Source organism: Zingiber officinale, chromosome 9A (assembly GCF_018446385.1).
Source record: "Zingiber officinale cultivar Zhangliang chromosome 9A, Zo_v1.1, whole genome shotgun sequence".
In the NCBI taxonomy this organism is placed as follows: domain Eukaryota; kingdom Viridiplantae; phylum Streptophyta; class Magnoliopsida; order Zingiberales; family Zingiberaceae; genus Zingiber; species Zingiber officinale.
The window spans coordinates 33,730,638-33,744,037 of record NC_056002.1 but is presented as its reverse complement, the minus strand read 5'-3'; the positions used below and the strand labels follow the sequence as shown (position 1 = coordinate 33,744,037).

The 13,400-nt window shown below is 34.3% G+C and overlaps 1 protein-coding gene across 1 annotated transcript; it reads left to right on the top strand.

The window, feature by feature from the left end:
• Positions 1-1,312: 1,312 nt before the first annotated feature.
• On the top strand, positions 1,313-7,413 carry LOC122021783 (probable N-acetyltransferase san). Its single transcript, XM_042579940.1, has 3 exons — positions 1,313-1,527; positions 3,791-3,910; positions 6,902-7,413. Exons 1-3 carry the CDS (start codon positions 1,386-1,388, stop codon positions 7,111-7,113), a joined length of 474 nt encoding a protein of 157 aa, XP_042435874.1. The 5' UTR covers positions 1,313-1,385; the 3' UTR covers positions 7,114-7,413.
• Positions 7,414-13,400: the final 5,987 nt, after the last annotated feature.

Sequence of the window (13,400 nt, the reverse complement as noted above, 5' to 3'; positions counted from 1 at the left end):
TCGCTGAGCAAGGCACAACCTATACTGTTGGGCATAAGTGACTGTTGGGCATAAGTGACCATGTCGTGTAGGACGGGCGCCCGTGTCCGGTTGTGGGGTCTTCTCCTCTTACTTTTTAACTCCCAATTTTACTCCGATTCACATTTCTGTCAATCAAAATAAGCAAAGAGCACTTTTCTGACTAAAAGTAACAAAAAAAACACACACGGAGATAAAAGTATGAAATATATGTATATAAAATGGAATAGCATATGTGTCAAATTACGACAAAAACTTATATAAAATGTATACATCAGTACTATCCTATGATTGAATTTAAAAGAGAACAAAACAATTCGTATGACTCATGACATAATATCTATTTACAGTGATAATTTTTTCTTACCTATCTTTTAAGTTTTGTTTTTCTAATTAAAGATTCAACATCTACAATATAATAAAAAAAAATCAATCTTTTTTTTACTTAGATTTTTTTATTGACACTAAATATTTAATTTATACCAACTAATTGATAATCGATTCGATTTTATAAAAATTTTATATTGATTATCAGAATAAATTGAGAATATTTATAATGAATAGTCCATCAACTTAATATTCTAAGATTAACTATTTATTAAAAAAAATTATTTAGAAAGACACCAGGTTGTGCACCATTGGCCCCGGGCAATGTCGTTTATCATAGTCTTGTATAAAAGTTGAAAAATATGGAAACACTTCATCTTCAATTTGATGAAATACTCATGTCTTACCTTTATTAAATATTGTCCCACCTACGTATACTAAATTGATGCATTTTAAATAAAATTGACATGATAACTTTTTATCTATATATGGACGTTTAATCGAGGATGGTCATTTGTTTAATTCGCCCATCGAATAAATTTAAAAATATAAATGGCTCTTTGTCCAATAGTCAACCTGTCATATTTTTTTATTCCTAACTGAGACGCTACTTATCTTTCCTCATGTTTGCACATTGTATATGTCGATAAAATTGATGCTCTTAAATGTATCAATTATGGAACGTAAAACTAGTGTACAATGAAATATGCATTGAAATGGCCATGTCTTTTATAATGTGAGATATTCATTAAAATGTTTGATATACATTTTAATATTTAAATATAACATTTTTGAAAACAAAATATACATTTTAAGAGATATTTTAACATTAATATATTTTTAAATAATAATAATAAAATAGTATAAGACATTTGGAAAAATAATGCTCAAGTCTTTGGGCCTGAAGAGGCCCAGATCTGACACTGCAACTATAAAAGGGGTGCATCGGGTTCGGATTACCAATAACAGGGTTTCCTGCCTCTCCTCCCTCTTTCTCGTATTACAATTACTTGCGATCGGAAGGCGGCGAGGGCAGGGCTATGGCGGCAGTGATATCCCTGGACGGCGTCCGCGACAAGAATGTGATGCAGTTGAAGAAGCTCAACACTGTCCTCTTCCCCGTCCACTACAACGAGAAATACTACGCCGACGCCATTGCTTCTGCGGATTTCACCAAGCTCGGTTCGTCCTTTCATTCTTCTCCTTAATTTTCTTCAACTCCTCGATAGGATTTCTTTCCTTTCACTCAAATCTATCGCATGCTATGAAATTGAAGCGACGAAAGGGATCCCCTCTATCGATAATAAATAGAAAGTTCTGTATCAACACGCACCACTTGTAGCAGTAGGTTAAGGAAATCCCGTCATCCTCTATTTCTATTTTTTTATTTATTATTTTATGTTAACATCAGATTGGTTAGAGAAGAGTCTAAGAAGTTCTTGCAAAGCATGTGAGAGTTGTTTATAGATTAAGAATTTAAGATGATGGCATAAATTGAAAGTGTGTGGGTTGGCAACTGAAAGAGTGAGAGTGGATTGGAGCAATAGTGATGCATAGGCTCAGATGCATGAAGGGTTTCCGTTAATTTATGTCGTACCACTCCGCATCATGTTAGGACACGGAAAGTGTGATTTGTTGAAGTAAGTTGGATTTAATATATTAACATGACTTTACTGAGATAGGAGATAACTTACTATTAGAACCTTTAGGTTGTCTTGGAAGATGGAAATCATGCATAAGAGAGTACTGAATCAATGCTGATGATTGATTAGAAATTAAAATAGCATGGTTGCCCAATTAATCTCTAAGATGCTTGGAAGGTGAACACACAATATCAAATATACACACACGCATTCTGAATGGTTGGTTGGTGAAGAAATTTACTGATTGTCTCATGCAATGGTGCCATTTCTTCTTTAAGGTTTGATTATCTTGAAATTTATTATATTTTATGGTAATGTATTTTGGCATGTGCATGTACTGTCCTGCAATATGCCATCTAAATTGAAATTTATTATGCTAATCATGATTTAACAGATCTTATTTACTTGTCACTGAGAGCCAATGGAAATATGGGGGAAGAAAAAAATCATTCTAACACGGTAACTATTCACCTAAAATTTGTGAAATTCCAACATGTTTATAGAACATTTAGCTAGATGTATTTTTTTCTCAGAAATAGTATCAACAAGTACATTTTTGGACAAGTTTGGCTAAATTCTAATAATTTTTCAAATATCATTTACAGTGACCTGTGTTTAGAAATGACTGTACCTGCTTAATAAGGTGAAATGAGTTGCTCCTGATAGTAAGTGATGAGTTAATATCAAAGGATTCTCAATCAGAAAGAATAGATGTTTGAGTCTTGAGTTATTTAATTTGTTTTGGCCTTGCTGATTTATCGGAAATGCATTCTATTTATAAATATGGATCTCTTTAGAATGGTTGTATGAGTTGGGATTTACTTCAAAAGTTGATACACCATCTTTAGCTATGCATTTGCTATTAGTATACTTATAGTGCATCAATAGGAATGCCAGGTTAAATCTAGTTGACATTCATGGGTAGGGATGTAATATGTGATTATTCATAAACAGGACATCACTTGTTGACTCTTGACACATTTTTAGTCATAAGGAGAACATGATGTCTTTAATATCTAGATCAAAATTTATAATACAAACATGGCCATTTTGGTAGGTCATGTCTAAAATAGTGTAAGTAATGTAAAAAAGAATTTCTCCAAATCATATTTGACTTGAATCTAAAAAAATTGATGTATTTTCAATTGCTTGTTGACATGGACTAAGTAATGCAAATCGATTTGAATATTGGATCTTAGACATATAATAGGTTTGAATGAAATTTCTTTACAAATATTTTATCTCATTGTAGCATGCTCTTCATGTCATACGAACCAAAATATCATGGTTTAGCCTGTTAAACACATAAACATAATGCAATATAAGCAAAAAAAAAAAATGTGCATATCCAGAATCAATGAGAACATACCACAGAATCTGTTAAAATGTGGTGGTAGTCTAATTCAACCAAATATCTAGCTACCTGTGTGAACCTCCACTTGCTAAACATTTTACTATCTTCACTATGAGGTACTGCAGTTCCAGAACTTGGTGGTTAGACTTAGAAACAGTAAAAATCCAGCTGGTTTGGTGTTGTGTTCTAATATATGGGGAGTTAATTTGGTTAGACCATATGGCCAGATTTTTTGCCTGGTATCTAACCCATTGCCGTGCTGTGTAGATGAAATTAAGCAAAAATATGATTGAGCTCTTAGGACTTCTCATCAAACCAATTTCTGTTCACGCTTTGTAGATGAAATTAAGCAAAAATATGATTGAGCTCCTAGGACTTCTCATCAAATCTATTTTCTGTTCACTAGTTCACAAACACATGATGTGCTTATAATTCTGTGATTCTGTAGCTTATTTCAGCGATATCTGTGTTGGTTCAATTGCTTGCCGACTTGAGAAAATTGGAGGAGCTATGTCTGTTTACATTATGACCCTGGGTGTTTTGGCACCATACCGTGGACTTGGGATTGGTAAGTCTCGATTGCATATCTAATATCTTATAGTTTTAGGTACACAATTTTATTTAAAATGTTCATTGTATTTTCCATCTTTTATTTCATGTTGTGGATATCTCAGCCTTTTTTTTTTCATCACTTGCTTTTGAAAGTTGCAAGCAAGTATTGTAGTGGTCCGGTGCCAATTGATAAATAATCATGTGGGAATCAACTATATGAATCTTGTTTTGCTATTGATTTTGATATAGGTTTGTATCATCTGTTGTATTCAAGGTCATTTAAATCTCTTGTAAATGTACAAGTATTAGGTGAAATATAAAGTGACTCTAATACGACATAGAATAAAATGTTATCAAAGTTGAAAATAGTAGTTACGAGTGTGAGTGAACGGGACATGAACCACTAAGGAATCTTGGTAGAATGAGAAAGTACAATAGAAAGTGAAGGAAAAAAGAACCGTTTATAAGAAATTATATATTTGTAAAAACGAGGAAAACTTAATAAAATATACAATAACTAAGAAAGAGGGTAAAAAGTAGTGAATGAAGCAAAAAATGAAACTTTTGAACGATTATATAAAAAAATTGGATACAATATAAGGAGAAAGAAACATTATAGATTAGCTAAAGTGAGAGAAGATCTTATCAAAATAAAATGTATTAAAGATGAATGTAATAGAGTACTAGTAAATGATGGAGAAATAAAAGAGAGGTGGAAGCGGTATTTTTATCAACTTTTTAATAAAGGTTTACGTGACCAACTTAGGTAATTTAAGTAGGTCAAATGAGTATAGAAATTTAAATTTTTATCGTATAATTCAAACTTCAGAAGTAGAACAAGCCTTAAATTAGATGCAAAATGGAAAAGTCGGTAGACCAGATGATCTTCTGATAGAGGTATGGAAGTGTCTAGGAAATAAGGTATTGAATGAGTTATAAAATTATTTAACAGGATATTATAAACGAAAAAATTGTCTAATCAATGGAAGGTAAGTACTTTATCTCCCTTATATAAGAACAAAAAGACGTATAAAATTGTGCAAACTATAAGGGTATTAAACTAATGAGTCGTATCATGAAACTTTAAAAAAGAATAATAGGAAAAAGATTAAGAAAGGAGATAATGGTGACCGAAAATCAATTTGGGTTCATACTTGGAAGGTCGACAATAGAATTTATACATCTTCTTGGACAACTAATTGAAAAATATCGAGAGCAAAAACAAGATGTATTCATTGACTTAGAAAAAAAGAGAAATTATATGGAGAATTATAGAAAAAAGTGGTGCTAGCGTAACATATATTGAACTAATTAAGGATATGTATGAGGATGTAACGACAGAGTAAAAACTTCAGGCGAAGTAACAGAAGCATTTCCAATAAAGATAGGGTTACGTCAAAGATCATCTTTAAGTCCCTATCTTTTTACGCTAATTATAGACGAACTCACTGTATATATTCAAGGCACAATACCGTGGTGCATTTTGTTTACAGATGATATTGTTTTGGTAGATGAAACATGTGAAGAAGTAAATGCTAAACTAGAATCTTGACGGGAAATATTAGAATGGAAATGTTTTAGTATTAATAGAAAAAAGACAGAATATATGAAATTTAAGTTTAGCAAAATTAGACGTAATGAGATAATTGTTAAGATAGGGAATGACGAGTTGATCTTTAAATATTTAGGATCATTTTTGTAAAACGATATAGGGATTGAGAGAGATGTCTTAGCTAAAATACAAGCAAGATGGTTGAAATGGAGAGCGCATTATGTTTTATGTGATCGTAAGGTATCTCTAAAACTTAAAGAAAAATTCTACAAAATCGTAGTTAGACCTGTTATATTATATGGAACTGAATGTTGGCTATGACTCAAGCACATGAGTAGAAGATGAGAATTGCAGAGATGAAGATGTTAAGATGGATATGTGAACATACAAGGATGGACAAAATAAAAATGAGAGCATTAGAGAGAAAGTCGGAATTACATTTGTTGAAGGAAAACTCCTAGAGACACATTTACGACCAATAAATATTCCGGTTAGGCGATGTGAAACTATAACAAACACACGCATTAAACGAGGAATAGGAACACCAAAAAAGACTTGGTTAGCAATAATAAAACAAGATAAAATTTATTTTAGTATAGATGATATAGTAAGGGATAGAGTCCAATGATGAAAAGGATCCATATAGTTGACCTCACTTAGTGGAATAAGGTTTGATTGGTGTTGTTGTCGTTGTCGTAGCTCTTCAAATGGTTTCCTTTTAGTCTACACATTTTCTAATCGATTCTACTTATTTAATTCCAGAATGTCTTTAAATATGTCAATTAAATTGTCGATCTCATCCATGGAGATTTCTCTTGAATCTCTACCTTATGGAATCAATCAAAAATAAAGGAAGAATAGACAATTTGCACTTGACCCTTTGGTAGGCATTACCTTTATCATAGCGATTGATAATGTATCAACACTAGCACAGACTCATGGCATATTTCAAACTTGAACATAAAAATTGGAGCCTGAAATTGTCTAACAATTTCTAGAATATTCATAAGCTATTCATGTTGCAATTTTCAAGATAATTTGCCATGTTGATTTGAAGAGGTTCTCTGAATATTTTTATGCTTAGTTGTTTTGTATCAAGATAAAGCTATAGCTAGGTTTAGGGTTCATTTGCACTGCATCATGACCAAGGAGCAACTGCAGCTGCTTTGGTGTTTGACATCACGATATGTATAACTCAGCAATAGCTTTAGCCTGCTGGTCATTATAGGTCTGAATATGAAATTCATTGAAGCCCATTATATGACAAATATACCTTTGCATCCACCAGTTTTTTCAGTGTTTTCATGCATCTAAGTGACAAACGTGTACATGTAATATGTCTAAGGTCGAATGATTGTCCTGTCAGATATTACCTTTTATAGTGAAAGGAATGCTCCTAATATATGATTAGTGTGGAGGCTCGACCATTGCTCAACTTATTTTGTTTCTAAACAGGCACAACATTGTTGAAACACGTGCTCGATTTGTCGGAGAAGAAGAACAATATCTCAAAGATATACCTGCATGTTCAGACAAATAACGAAGATGCAATTGCCTTCTATAAGAAATTTGGATTTGAAATTGTAGATACGATATACAATTATTATGCGAACATCAGCCCACCAGATTGTTATGTGCTAAGTAAGGAAGTCCATGCTAAGAAATGATCCTTAACAACTCAGTTATTCTGGACAACAGGACCTATCCGCATCTAGACTTATGAGATACTCAGTTTTTAGGGTTGTCATTTATGGTAGCACCACTCATCTATGTAAGTGTGTTGTTTTGCAAATTGCAAACAGAATTTAACGAGTTTTGCTGGTCAAGCACAACGGAATGATTGGTAATGAGTTTTGCAACTTTCAGATCTGCTCTTGTGAGTCTGATTTGTAGAACATGATATTCCAGTGTAAAATTTTTTTGGTAAAATGTTCAAGTATTTAGGATGGTTCTTTCTGGTTGCTCTACTGATCTATGTATTTATTGGTGGTAAAATACTTAAATAAGAGAAGCAGACATAATTTCAGTAGGGATGGATGAATATTTTAAAGATTGGGTTTTAAGTGTGCATGTTATATTTTGAACCTAATTGATAGGTGAACCAATAGGGTAGACTGTTTATCTACAGAATTATTATTGATGAGTTGTAGATTTCTCTTACATTGCCCTCAAACTTTATCAAAATTCACCTTATTTTTATATATTATTTTTTCTGTGTTTTGAACCTCCAAAATCTAAAATCATTAATCAATAGTTTGCTGTTATGTCAACTTTGATTTGTTTTGAACCTCCAAAATCTAAAATCATTAATCAATAGTTTGCTGTTATGTCAACTTTGATTTGATTGTATCCTAATTATTTTTCAGTTTAAATTTATAGCAATTGAACTTGAGCTGAAGCATTATTATCATTTGTTAATAAAAATAGTTCACTGTTTCGTTTTTTTCAATCAATATACGTGGTAATCCTACCGTTTTCTCAAAAATTTTGTGACCGCCTAAAGGAAATAGGGCGAGCTTGATCATAGAATAATTCATCTAATTTTATAGAAGATAAATTTTTAAAAATTTTATAAGTATCTACCATTGATACTCACAATATATTCCTCGAAAACGCATTGAGAGCGTATCTTATTATATCCCTGTTCTCAACCCTTTGTCCGATCGCGTAGAGGGAGTTGAGAATGTCTTGAATATGGGCGTGGAGTTGACTTGCTATCTCTCCTTCCTGCATTTTGAGATTATATAATTTATTAAACAACAAATCTCTTTTGCTTACCTTGGTGTCGGAGGTGCCATTGTGCAGTTCGATCAGCTTCTCCCACAACTCTTTTGCGGTTAAAAAGAGGTCAACTCTGTTGAGCTCTTCCTTGGTCAGTGCACACTAGAGGGTGCAGGTTGCTCTGGCATTGACTTCTACCTTCTTGATTAGAGCTGGTTCCCAGTTTTCGCAGGGTGTAGGCTTGCCGTCTTCGTTGGTTGGCAGTTGAAACCCAGTCTTGATGATCATCCACATCTCAAACTGGATTTTAGAAAATTTTCCATTCGTCCTTTCTAGTACCCGAAATCTTCTCCGGTGAAGAGCGGGGGACGAACGATGTTGTAACCTTTTTGCTGGACCATTTAATTAATATGCAAGAACAAAATAGAACGAGATGTCCCAAGATCTATTCGTAAAAAGAATTAGAATGTAGCTATTAAGGTAATTCTAATTGACTCCGTAAAACTGAAAATAACCACAAAAAATGCTTGATTGGTGGTTGCACCAAATCAAAATGACCCCACTCTGATACCAATTGTTGGATCGAGAAGTGCTAGAGGGGGGGGGGGTGAATAGCGCTCGTGACTATTTCGCGTTTCGGATTCGTAAAACTATCGAGTTAAAGCAGCAGAAAAAAGTAAAAGACAACAAACACAGAAAGACACAAGGGATTTACTTGGTTCGGAGCCTGTGACGACTCCTACTCCAAGGCCCGCGATCGTTGATCGCTTCCGGTGGGCAACAACTATAAGCTCGGGAAAAAGTACAAATTTGTATTACAATAAGTGCAATAAAGAATTATTATACCAACGATAGAATCAAAATCTCGGAGCTCCGGGTCGTCGGGGGATTGTAACAGCACTTCAGGACGTCTTTTGGAGCAGCACGTTGTAGTAGAAGCACTTAGGAATTGTTCTCTTGACTGCTGCCTCGAGACCCCCTTTTATGCACTGCTGGAGGCGCCTCCAACACCATCCAGGGCGCCTCCAACACGCCGAGTTAGCCACGTGGATCAGTGCTGAAAAGTTCACCTCTTATCCACTCGAAGGCGCCTCCAAGCAACTCCAAGGCACCTCCAAGCTCTGGTCCAAGGCGCCTCCAAGCCTGCTGCGCAGCCAGCTCACCCTCTGCACCCAAGGCGTCTCCAAGTCCATAGAGGCGCCTCGGACACTGTTCATCCGAGGTGTGACTTGCTCCTTTGTTTCTGCAAAATGTGTTAGTCCCAAACACATACCCTGCAAAACAAAGTTAGCACATAATAGTCTTAGTAAATGAGATATTGACAGTCTTCGGACTGTCCGGGTCTGACTTCAGATTTCCAACCGGAAACCCTAGGTCGATCCGACGCCTACTGTTCCCTCTACGGGGAACGCGTCCTCACCAACTCTACTCAGGAGATTTACCTGATGCCAGCACGATCCTCCAGATCGACTAGACTTTTGCTTGGCGCTCGATGCTTCCGGACTTTCTACTGTACGCCCGCTCTCCGACCCGTCCAGTATTCCACCTGGTTCGTGACACCAGGACTTTCCACCTAGGGTTACCACCCCTAGGACTTTTGCCTGAAGCTCTCGACCCACCAAGACTTTTAGCATAGGGTTACCGCCCCCTATGACCTAGGGTTACCACCCCCTAGGGTTTTCCACCTGCCTAACCGCAACTAGGACTTTTGCCTAAGTACACTCAGGACTTTCCTGCAAACTTATTCAAACTGTTAGATCACAAACCAACTTAACTTTGAATCCTTTGTCATTATCAAAATACGAGTTCGATCGTCGGATGCTTCCAGCACCAACACAATGTCCTCCTTTTTTATGTTTGACAATACATTTAAGTTAGGCTTATACTAGCCTTAACTTCTTCTTCATGCCAAAGCATGAATGAGGGTTTCCTTCATTCTCCCCCTTAATAAGAGGGTAATCTCCTAGTTTGGGTAATGAAGGTTTTCTAATTTAAATCCTACATTCTCCCCTTCTAGCACACATCAAAATCTCTCCCCCTGAAGAGTTATCCACATGTTGTTCACAACTTCACTTGTTATTCACAGCATCACAATGAAGGTCTCATACCCTTCTTTTGTCTCCAAATGCTCATCCTGGAGCATACACTCATCATCAATGCTCATCCTATAGCATTCACAATAATAAATGTTTCCCACCTTCCATTGTTTCGTTGTTTGAAAGAAAACTTAAATCATGCCTTTAAGGAGTAGCTCCCCCTCAAAACATGTTCAAATCTTCTATCATTGCACCAACAATGACTTCGAATTCTTAAACATTTAGGAAATCCAAATTTTGAAATTTTGAGGTTCAAAATTCAACTTTGAAACTAAACCTCATCCTAAACTTCAAGTTATTATTCTTTAATCATTCCTTGTTTTCATCAAGAAAAATCACCCTTAAATATTCATAAATGAATTTCTTAGGGTTACGGACGGTTATCATGACTAAACATTGCTTAATGGATTGAAATCAGACCATTTCAACCAAAATTAACTTTTCCAATCGTTTGAAGTTAGAATTTAATCAATCAAAGTCATTCAATCGATCAACTGATGGATTCCACGAGCTTCTATTTACGGGAAAAACACTTGAATCAATCAACTGATCGATCAAGTCAGGCTAATTGATCACCTGATCGATTTTGAGAGCTTCTGCTCGCGGAAAACTAGTTCAATCGATCAACTGATCGATTAAACATGCTCAATCAATCAGCTAATAGATTGAGTTTCTGATATTTCTTAAATTAACTTTTAGCCAAATTTTAAAAATTCCTAAATAATCCTACATTTATCGAAAATTCATGAAATCTTACATAAATATTATTTATACCATATACTATTATGAAAAAAAAAAGTTTTCTAAGAAAATAATTCATATTTTCAAAGATTGATATGAAACTTGAAACCATTGAAAACTTTAATATTTTGCTTTAGTTTGTGTCTAACTATATAATGGTGATTCCTATCAAAAGATAGCCTTCATTAAGATTTTCCAAAAGCATTTTGAAGTGATTTTGAAAACTAATTTCCAACCATGTTCCTTAGGCTAAATACACATTACTTATATACTAGCTTTCCCAATGATTGGATAATACATAATTATTTGTCTTGATGAAATTGAAACTTAAAAAGATGTACTTAATCAACATCTTGAGTTTTTTTCATCCTCCTAACATCTCATTTGTTTTTAATATGTACTAAAGCATATACATGTCAACTTATAGTCTTTATAAAATGTAAATATTGATTTTACCGTAATCTAAGGGATCCTGTATATTTATCTAGGTATTTAAATTGTGATCGTCTACCTACGATGTCATTTGATAATTAATGTCATTGTCCTTAATTATAAGGATTTAAAGTAATGCATGATGATTTATGACATACATCAATGATGAATAATTTTCAAAAGAAAACATACTATAACTACATGATGTATGTATAGCATGACATGTGATATCTTCATAAAAATATGAATGCATAATATGATGTCATGAAATATAATGGGCAAGCAAATATGGCAATTTAGCATAAAGAATATACCTAGATTTTCATCTAAGTTTTTCTATCCTTAAACCATTTGCTAAGCTCAAAATATTCCTAGATTGCCCTTTCTTTCTAAGAAAATATCAAAATCCTAACTTGACATTTCTTTTGCCCTATCCTTATTATATTAATTTAATTAAGTTTAAATCTTCAAATTTTGGCATGTTTTACTCTTCCAAAGAGTAGTCATTTAAACTTTCATTTTCAAGGTGTAAGACTACCTTGAAAATATCCCCAAAGTGTCAACTTTACCAAGGTTGGGTTAACTACCCTTTAAATTTAAGTTGACACTCTCTAAACCCATCTGGGGTATAGAGAACACACTCCTAGGAATCTAAAATCTATTGGTGCCCCTTAGGTGCTCTAGTTACTCATTAGGGATAATTTTCCTTGTTACCTTCCTAATGACCTTCCTAAGCTTTTTAGAAGCCTTGGTCATGTTTGACTCATCTAGGTCAACTCTAGGGATAACTTCTCTTGTGACCTTCTTAGTGACTTTCTGAGGCTTCTTAAAAGCCTTAGTCATATTGGTCTTTTCAAGGTTAACTCTAGGATAACTTTCCTTGTAACCTTGACTTGACCCTTAGACCTAGGGTTAGTTTCATAACTATATGAAACTCTATGATAAGAAGAGATACCCTTCTTAGCTTGAGGTTTGTATCCCAAACCTCGCCTACCATTGGATGGTTCTTGCCTTCCTAACTCTAGGCTATGCTCATTTGACCCCTTAAAAATACTCTCAATTATTTTTAGGGTCTTTTCCAATTTATCAAGCCTTGATCTCAAGGCTTGGTTTCCCATATTTAAATCCTTAGATGTGGATTTTTCTGATTGCCTTTGATATTTTTATCTTTATATCTAAAATCAATTCTTAGCCAAGCTATTCTCTACCTTCCTATCCTTAGGAAGTGTGGTTTTGGCATAATACGCTATATGCTTTTCTTTAATCCTATCATACTTCCTATTTTTATGATAAATAGTATTAAAGTGATAAAAATTATTTCTAGCATGCTTTTTATCAAGACTTGAAGGAATTACTTCAATAAATGATACCTTGGGTTTGCTTTTAAGAGCTCCCCCTTGAATTGAGCTTCCTTCTTGACTCTTGGTCAATCTCCTTCTCCTTGGGCATTGACTTCGATAATATCCATTTTGTCTATACAAAAAGTACATAATGTGCTTCTTACCCTTTCATATCATGGGGCCAACCTTCCTTGGTTTTTCCTTAGCCTTTGGTGTCACTTGACCCTTCTCCTTGGTCAACTTTGTGTTAGTATTACACCTAATACCAATTATGAGAAAATTGTAAAGGGCACATTATTGTATCATATTTCATTATAAATAAAAAGGCAAAGTTGGTTATTATATTTATTTCAGTTCAGTGTCGATTGAATAAATATAATAATGTCCTTGGGTAGTAGGTTCTTATCTACAGTATATCAATTTGTTGAATTGATAGTGAGATATTGTAGAGAACAGTTCTCTTAACTATTCCTAGTCAAGCATTAATATACAAGGACAATATTAATGCATTGAGACTAGCATGTAGGTCAACGGATGACTTGATCTCACAAGTCATGGATATGAGATATCAGGTTGACACATGGGTATATATTAGAGAATATATACTGAATGACCCGCCATGAG